This window comes from Oratosquilla oratoria, chromosome 33 (assembly GCF_046742065.1).
Source record: "Oratosquilla oratoria isolate Oo_2021 chromosome 33, ASM4674206v1, whole genome shotgun sequence".
In the NCBI taxonomy this organism is placed as follows: domain Eukaryota; kingdom Metazoa; phylum Arthropoda; class Malacostraca; order Stomatopoda; family Squillidae; genus Oratosquilla; species Oratosquilla oratoria.
The window spans coordinates 44061983-44071982 of NC_134809.1; the positions used below are offsets into that span (position 1 = coordinate 44061983).

Below are 10000 nucleotides of genomic sequence, written 5' to 3' on the forward strand. Positions count from 1 at the left end.
TATATATATATATATATATATATATATATATACGTACGAGGACACATACACATAATCTACACATACAAGTTCGCATACACACGCTCACATAAATCCACATATACACACAGAAAATGCATACGCACACACATCACTGAAAGATTAAGATATGCAGATGCACAACTTTATAGAACAACATGGGAGACGAAACAGACCAGTCAGACAACGAATTCAATGTAAAGCTTAATCGTATTGCTTCACTACATGACAAGTCTAGATTTTTTTAACCTCTCTTCATAGGTTTTATCTGAAAAGCTGGAAACCTGAATTTAATTGCCATTTATTTTTTATTTTCCTCAATGTTATGTCTTTTACTTGATGTGCAAACCACACCATTACTGTATATTCTAGTTTAGGGCCTGCAAGACATCATATATTTGTTTATTTCACCTTTTTGTCCATGTAGAAGTCTACTTTTATGTTCATCAAATGTCTGTATATTTCACTCACTTTTATTTTTTCATCGATATGCATGTCTGGTGATAAGATATTTATAACTACCTTTTTCAACTCCTTCTCTTATTTTTGCTTTAGTAACTGAATGATTTCCCATGGATTATCTCTGTGTCTTTACCCATCTTCATAATTTTGTATTTTTTACATTAAATCCATCCTCCATTTCTGATTACATGGAAACATAGTATCTAGAACTTGTACCATTTTGAAATCTTACTTGTCATTTTTTCATAATATTTGCATCGTAATATGTAAAAATGTGTAGCTCGTTTTATCTTCCATTATACCATTTAATTATATAAAGTTCATTACAAATATCAGAACCGATCCCTGCAGAACTCCATTAGTCACTAAACTTCAACCTAACATTTTGTCCCTTAATACTGTCCTTGAAGTCTCTTAGGAACTCCTTCTTCCATTTAAGTGGCTAACCACTAAGACCTTCAATAAACTGTAATTCCACAAATATCTATTGTTGGTTATTGTAGATGTTTAAATTGAATTCTTTTGGGATTGATTTTATGTCGAGTTCGGTCAGATGTGTTTGTGCGATCTGGTGTGAAGAAGAAAAGGTTTGAGGGCTCTTGCATACCTTATGCTCATCATTCTCATTTGTTACTCTCTCGTTGTCTTTGAACAACCATTTATCATTCTTAATACTTTGTATTATTAGTAGGATGACTTTGTTTCCTTAATTGTTGAGCACTATGCACTGGATGCAAAATAAGCAGTTCTTTTGAGTTGCTTATGTACAGTGATAAAAGTTTCTTTCAAAGGTCCAAATCCTGTGCCAGCTAGTATTCTGATAATGTTCAGTTCAATAACTATTCGGTGCAAATATTCGCGTGATTCCAAGTACCGAAATCTAAAATTGAAACATAAATTTGGGACAATTCAAGTCTATTATATTGGGTTAATGAGTTAAAGTGGACGAAAGAAGACTGGGTTTATTTTTTTTTATCAAATTATATTGATCGAGTTGTAGGCTCAAACCTCGCAATTACTGGTAAAGTAGTTTGAAGAGGGAGTTGGGAGCGAATGTGGATGAATGGATGAACAACTTGGGACAGACCACCCGCGCGGGATCAGTTTGTGTGGGAGGGAAAGAATGTCTGTTAGAAAATGAAAATATATTAGTGTATAGAAGAGAGCTATTGTAAAAGAGAGTGAAGTTCTCGTATGTCGACTTTTCGACTTCTGACAGATCACTGGGAAGCCGATCATATAAGAGAAAAAATATGTAGGACCACAAAATCATGCAGGAAAAAAATCCATACAAACAATTGCAGCCAGGTATTCTTGTCCAAGTAGCTATATGTTGCTTGTAGCTGAACATAAGAATATGAAAAACTGCGAAGATGAGTTGTTTGAAGGTTATAAAAGGACTGTGGACATCCGAGAAAAGCTTAGCAACGTACAAAAATAGAGATGAAGTGGGTAAAAAAAAAAAAAGAAAAAAAAAAAAAAAAAAGGAGACTATGACGCAGTTAAATCTATTTTGAGGTTCTGCCGGCCATATGCAATGAACAGTCAACATCTAAATATGGACATATCAGGTGACTGTGAAAAGAAAACCCCTTCCATCTCGTGAGCAAATATATACAATTATATACCAAATGAAACAAAATAAAATAAAATCAAAATAAAATTGATAAAGATAAAAATTAAGTAAATAAATCAACACATAAATTCGTATACAATAAAAAATAAATAATCATATGATAAACAAAATATAATAACTAATAAAATAATAAACTAAAACAAATAGCAGATAAACAAACACAAAAAATAAACAAATAATTTATATATGATGCAAACTTTGCATTAAAAAAACCTTTTCATTGCAGGATTATGCCAACGTCAAATGTCATCATAACAATGCGGATGAATTTTGGATACATTATTAAAACCACAGACATCGTTAAAATCACAGTAAGAGATGTCAGAATATTGGAATTCAATTCTTCAGATTAAATCAACTACCTTTAAGAAAAATGCGCCCAAAGTGAAACAGACTTTATGGTGAAGGGCTCATTCAACATTCTATCCGTCTTGCAAATGGACCCAATATTCTAGATTTGTACCTTACTAATCATTTTTCTACTTGTTCTAAGATATTCTTTGCGTTGAGTACCTTCGACCATAACCTCATTGTTGTTAGTTCTCTTGTCGCTTCAGTATTGATTTGTGGTCCTCCCCATCTATCTCTCGCACACGTTTCTGACACTCAAACGCCGATGACTGGGAGTCTGCGAAGCGGCACATCATTTCTTTGGTTTACCGTGGAATAATGATCATTTACGTACCCGTGACCCTTCAGCGATTGCAGAATACATCGCGGAAGAGATATGTTTGGGTATGGAGGTATACATTCTGCACGCAGTCTCTAACCCTAAATCTAGAAAACCCTGGTTTAATTACACTTGTTCTCATGGTACCCAAGACAAAGATTCGGCTTACAATCGGTACCGTACCTTTTAAACCGTGCAGAAGAAAAAAAAAATGCAAATCTAATTCTTCGCGCGATTTCTGGTGCTCGGCAAACATTTCAAACCTCGCACCTTCGTCTGTCCATCCTTACTTTAGTAGTGATGGCAGTATTGCTGTACCATCCTTTGGAAAGCCAATTGAAAACCAATTTGTATTATTGCAGCGCTATTCCTTCTACTACTGTTTTTTTTCATAATTTCTTCCAAATATATTTTTCTTCCCTATCTGGTTTTAACATTAAAAAAAAACTTACAGTCTGGATGAACTATTCCTTATTGCTCCTAAAAAAAACTGACTCCGTGTCGACTCCCAGCCTAGGGAATCTATTCCTTGTCAACCTTCTCTTGCTTCATGGCCCGGAGGCATGCCTACACTCAACCTATTCCAATGAAAGGCGACCCTTCACAGCCATGTAGCTACCGTCCTATAACCTTAATTTCATGTTTATATATTTTTTTCAATCTAACCATAGAAAAAATATGGACTGATCGCCAGTATGGTTTGCACAAAGGACATTTTGCTGAAGATCTTCTTACGTTTCTGTCAGACTTTTGGTCTTCCTTGAGGGATTTGGATAAGAATTATGGCGTTGCACTATATAGGCACATAAAAACATTCAACTGAGTTTGGCTACTCCCGTATAATATCTATTCCTCTTTCACTGATCCCTCATTCTGATTTTATCTTTATTTTCTGACTGTTGTCTATAATCTCGGGTACCCCACAGGGATCTATTTTATCTAATCTTTTTCCTCCTATTCATAAAATACCAACTTGACCACACATATACACTCGTCCTAATGATACAACACTCTCCTATGTTGTTCTCCAGACCCCCATCTCAATCTGAGTTCCATTCCTTTAGTTCGATCGCTGCAGAATACGTGACTTCTAACCTATTTGACTGATGCAGAGAAAACTGAGTATCGTTCGATGTCACCAATACTCAATATCTTCAACTGTCCACTCGATATAATCTTCCACAGAGCTATCACAATTTCTTCGATATCACACATTTTTCCCTTCTGATACCTATCACATTCCTCGACTATCCTCCACTTTCAAACTCAATTGGACACTTCCTGTGTCAACTACTGAAAGACGAGCTTTTGCGAAATTAGGTTTCCTGTACCACTTTCAAACTCTACTTGTTCCACCTCAGTTGTTGATCCTATACAAGGGACCTATTTCCCATCGTATGGAGTACGGTTCTCATGTTTAGGGTAACACGCCTCACTCTGTACTCCTAAGCAAGGTAAAGTCCAAAGTTTTCAGCCTTATTGATGTTTCTCTTACTGGCGAATTCCTTCTTCTATGGGTCCGCCTCAATATTGCATCTTTGTCTTTTTTGCAGCTATTTCCACAGCGACTATTCTTCATAACTCAATAGTTGTATGCCTCCCCTCCTTAGAAGACCATACAGCCCTAAATTTTCTAAAATGCCTCATATTTTTCTCTGTACCTTTTGCGATTTAACTAGTAAGCTCTTTCCTTCCGTTGCCTGGCTCTGAAAATCTCTTCCTTTTGATGCCTTTCCATCTTTCTATGACTTGAGTTCCTTCAAAAAAGATAAATATCACGATATTTCTGCACTGGAACTTCCCATCAATTTTTTTCCCGTGAGAGGGTCCAGGTCATTGTGGCACCATACAAAAGGTTTTGGTACTTGTGCTCACGGTCCACATTGACCGAAGTATCCATCATGATCTAGTTCAAGGTCTAGGCTCGCCAGGTAGGGTCGCGGTCTACGACTTCACCAAAGAAAGGGTCCACAAACAGTGGTAGCGTTCCCCGAGATCCCGTTCAAGGGGGATCAGGGTAGTACGCGAGGAATGGTCTTGGTTTTCACCAAGACCCGTTTCAAATGAGGTCCGTAGGGTCGCAGCTAAGATTAGGGTGTGGTCGCAGTTCCGTGTGACCACGTTCAAAGGGGGAGAATAATCCCGCGACGGGGATCCAATCATGTCTATTCAAGAAAGGTCACGACCATTCGTGACCCAATTCATGGGGTGACCACGTGGAAGGTCTCGTCGTGGCCCTGTTAAAAAGGGAATTCAAGGGGGAAGGGGTCACAGTCTGCATTAAGACCATTCCATGGGGAAGTTTGCCGTTCATATTGACCCTGTTGTTCAAAGGGGGGGGGGGGGGAAGAAAAGAGGGCCATAGTATAAAATGACTGTTCAAAACAAGTTCGGGGTTGGTAGGTTCACGGGATGCTCGTGAAGACATGGTGCTGGCTCCGTTAGTCGCGTTGACTATCATGATCCCCGCCATATGGCTGGATTCTCCTCTCATGGCGGTGCCTGTGCCGGGAGGGAGGCTTGATAAAAAGATAATTAGTTATCAATCTTGATAAGCTGGATTAATCCCTTTTGATGTAGGACTCCTTTGACTGGGAGTGCCGTTTGCATTACCCCTTTCTTTGCCATGAAGAAACACCTCTTCTAAGCCTTAATTCACGACACTGTGCAAAGCTCCCCCTTCAAGCATCGTTCGATAGTTTTCATATCATTCAGTATTCCACTTATCAAGGTTCTCTTAACTTTCGGATACTAGAAGAATAAAAAGAAATACGGCGGCAAGTGTAGGGACGATTATCATCTGGATCTCTTTTCATCATACTTCGCATACTCAAACACACCTATACGTGGACATGTACAGACGCACGTATACGGAGTCATATACATACATGCAGCCCATACATACATATATGTGAAGATACAGTAACTAGCCTTCGGAGTCAATTTACGATTAATGGCCTAATTGATCAGTTTAACCTCATGAACTGCTTCTCTCAGAGAGGACTAGGGCGGTACCACCTTACGGAGATTTTTTCATATTGGCAGGGAATTTACTGTAGTCACCCCTTATTACAAATATACTTGCTTTCGAGAAGACTCGATCACCCTCCATTCCAACCTAGCGCTAAAGTAGCGACGCTCTGAACGCTCGACCAGCGAGCGTTTATACTTCTATTTGCGAAAACTCTATACTTTCGACATCTCCACCATGATACCTATAACAGACCCGGAGAATCTAAAACAGTGGTTCCCAACCGGTGTGCCGCGAGACCAACTGAGGGTGCCACCAAAATTGAGGGCAAAAATAATTTTCGTATTACCGACTCTCTCTGTCATCCATTTTTGTTCATTAAAGCAGCATCAGTGTAAAGATGAGTATTTTCATATTATCCAGGGACAAAATTTTGTTACACTGATGTTGAATCAACAAAACACTGACAAACTAGAATTTAGATTTTCTAATAAGGGTGCTGCCGGGGACTTCTGAAAGGCTTGGCAAGGGTGGGTCCCTCAAGCCAGAAAAGGTTGGGAACCACTGATCTAAAGGAACCTCGCACAGATATAAACAAAGTCAGAGCTGTTGTTGATGACAATAAAATTTATTATGAAATATGCTTAACAGTACTGAAGGGAGTACCAGACTCATCTGGAACAATGCTGGTTCCCATTTCCAGCCTCTTGGGACTCATCTGTCTGCTGGCTACATATGATCCACAGGATGATCATCCTGGCAGTTTCAACAAGGTAAGTTGGAGCCAAAGTATCGCCTCCAAATAAGAAATAAGAAAATCAGGAACAATTAATACAGACAGGAGTATATATTGGAATCCATGAATTGAGCTACATGAACTACGCCATTCCTTGGTCAATGGGTGTGTCTCCGAGCACGCAAAAGTTGAAGACAACTTTATCCATTTCTAAGTTTAAGACTTTAAGTGATTAAAGTCTGTAATAAAACCATGGGAAATGTGCCCGAGCCACACGAACTGACACACGCACAGACACAAACGTCAAAGCGATATATACCCATACAAATGTTAGTAAATCTTTGGCATAGGATAATGTGTCTACGGTTACAGTAAGAAAATAAAAATAATACTCTCACATGATGAAAAGTCTGATCAAATTGAGAAGTTACGTCTCCTTGATTGTACTTTTGACGCAAAACCATTTAAGTAGCTCTTACAAACTGAGACATGATAGTCCTCGATGCGTTCCTATTGGTAACATTAGTATCAGGAAACTTTTTTTTTTTTTTGAACATTAATAACAGGCACCGGCTCATTCCACTTTATCCATCGGGAGTTGGCAACTGCGATCTTTGGAGGTGTGTCCGGTGTGACGGTCGACACCATTTACTGGAATCCCACAGGGTTCACTCCCGATGACCAATGGCTCGCTGCCAATCCACACATGAAGCACAAGTTTCTTCATTCCCAGTTTCAGGATATCGGGAACATAACTATTCAGAAAATTCTCGTTATTATATGAAGTCCTCAAAAAACGTATTCCCACCTCCCCACCCACAAAAAAAAAAAAAAACAAAAAAAAAAAAACACCTTTTCTATACACTGGTAGCGGCAACCAAAGTGAGTAGCCCTAGTCAAGAGGCGCAAACATAACTTTCCTATTCGCATAACGTAGCCCCTAACACCCTTGTCTCTCTCTCTACTTCCACGTGCCCACACATTCCCTATTAAAGATGGGCTTTTTCACAGGAGGCTGGTGTGCACGGAATAGATGTGTCTTTTGAGATTGCCCTTCTGCGTCGACTTGTAGGAACAGTGCGGACAGGCGAAGATCAGGTCGCCCGTGTGGATCCTCATATGGGTGACCAGACCAGAGTGGTAGGTAAAGGTCTTGTGACACACAGGGCACGTCCGGTCCTCCTGGGGCGTGTTGGAGCCCCGGCTTCCACCGCTGTTGCCACCTCTCCCACCGACGCCGCCGCCGCCGCCGCCGCCGCCACCTCTGGTTCCACCACCGCCCCTGTTGTAGCTGCTGATGCTGATGCTGCTGCTCCCGATGCCGTAGGGGTTGGAGGAACAGGCGGGCATTGGACCTCCCATGGAGGAGGGTCCCCCGCTACTCATGTACTGATACTGGTAAGCCTGTTGTTGTTGTTGTTGTTGTTGTTGTTGTTGTGTGGGAGGGGCATGGTCCTGCTGTTGCGGAGGCTTCAGCATTTGCAAGGGCGTTCTCGGGATAGGCGAAGTGATGTAACGTCGCGATGATGTGTGAGACTGCTGTTGCTGCTGGAGAGGAGAACCTGTGACACTACTGCTGGCATTCGTGTCCTCGCAGAGGCTGTTCAGTCGATTCGCCGCCCGGTACGACTCTCTCCCTCCACCACCGAATCCCAGAAACGTGTGTTGAGGAGGGAGGACGCCTCTTCCCGGCGAAGACCCCCTCGAAGGCGAGGCGCCCCCTCGGGCTGGGTAGACAGCAGACGAAGGAGAGCAGGGTACAGATGTCGGCGGCGCGGCCGTGGTTGTCGATGACGTCGAACATATCGCAGAGTTGTTGCTGTTTTTGTTGATGGTGGAGGGAGAGGAGTTAGCAGTTGTGGAAGTGGAGGAGGTGGTGGAGGAGGTGGTCATGGTAGTAGTGGTGGTGGTAGTAGAGTGGGTGGTGAGAGAGGGTATGCTACCCTCCCGCTTGTGCTGAAAAAGAAATACGGGATTATTGTTCTAGAGGTTTTTCGCGTCATTTTTTTTTCTTAAGGTCACACCTGTGATTTTGCCAAGTTCACCCTAACTGGGGGGCAGTTGGGGTGAACTTGGCAGCGGTGGCAGTAGCTCTTGGGGTCTCAGTCACTGCTGGGCACTGTCAGGCACTGCTGGGCACTGAAGGAGACACGGCTTCATGTCCGAATCCCCAACAGCCCGGCCAGAGCTGCTGACACGCACAGTAACTTCTCTCACCACCACCATCACCACCGCAAACACAACCACAATTTCATTACCACCCAACCTATCTACTACCACCACCTTGACCAATGACCCCTCCTTACTGAATAAAATCGTCTGGCGTTGGCCAGATAACAAAACAACAAGCAACAAACAATTCCCCCTTGATAGTAAAGGAGTTTGTCGAAACAGATTTAACTTTAATCGAGGAAAACTTTAAATAGACGAGGCTGAATGAACTCGTCTTATCGTCTTAACCAGACTAAACTAGACAGTTAATTAATGGTATTAAAATGGTTTGCCTAGTGACGGGTTTAACCGGGAAGTGAGGGGGTTAATTCTCTAGGTTAACGAAGATAGTGAGGGATTTGGTCTTATAGTTCCTCAACGCAAGAAGTCGTCCAGTCGTTCTTGGTAAGATCCTAGGGGGAGTGGAGTGTGTGTGTGGGGGTGTTACTAGAGGTAAAGTGGACCCCACTTCCCACCAGTTGGGATAAAAATAAATAAATAAGTAAATACAAATAAAATAAAAGTAAAATCACCTAACGACAGCAAGGAATGAAAACCGAACTACGATTTAGGTTTAAGAAGGAAAAAGGCAAAAACTGGTTTACCACCAACAGAGTGGTCAACGAATGGAATAGACTTATTGAACGCTGAAAATCTGCTTGTTTGAAGAGAAGATGAGCTAATGTTATGGATAGGGATGACAGGCGGTAGGTAAAGGACTTGGAACTGCCTTGTACAAGTCTTATGGTCTCTTGCAGTCTCCTCCATCCCTATGTTCTTACGATTCTATCCGAAGGAAGGAGCAATGTGGGTTGAGCGCTTTCCTCACAACGGGGGCACTACAGGAGATGATTGTCATCGCCTCGTGCGATCAACTTGAATGAACAAGACAGTGACCCGCCTCCAGTGGGCAATGAGTCAAGCAACCGACACCCACCTTAATCTTCCGGTTGGCATATTCTGGAATTTTCTGCTCTCGAGTTTTCGGTAAAAGAAATCTTGTAGCTGGTTCGACATAATGATAAACAATGAAGATGGGGAGGGAGGGAGGGAGGTGGGAGCGTGAATGAGGAAAAGAAAAGGAGAAGGGGGAAATGGGATAGAGGGATGGAGGAAAGGAGAATGGTGGAAAGAGAAAAAGAAATGGGAAAAGGGTGGAGGGCGGAAAGGAAACAGGAGATGGGGAGAGAGACGGAGGAAAGGTGAGAAGGAAGGAAGGAAGGAAGGAAGGAAGGAAGGAGGAAGCGACGGTGGGGAAGGAAGAAGGGAGGGACGGCGCGCGCAAGTGGAGGAGAA

General features: G+C 41.9%; 1 protein-coding gene across 1 annotated transcript in view; it reads right to left on the reverse strand.

Moving 5' to 3' along the window:
* Window positions 1-6364: 6364 nt before the first annotated feature.
* The window catches only part of LOC143017875 (uncharacterized), a 25645-nt gene continuing 22009 nt past the window's right edge, over window positions 6365-10000 (reverse strand). The window contains exon 2 of the mRNA XM_076172883.1: window positions 6365-8449. Coding sequence (XP_076028998.1) covers window positions 7499-8386 — 888 coding nt within the window. The 5' untranslated portion in view covers window positions 8387-8449 and the 3' untranslated portion in view covers window positions 6365-7498. The remainder of the gene's footprint in view (window positions 8450-10000) is intronic.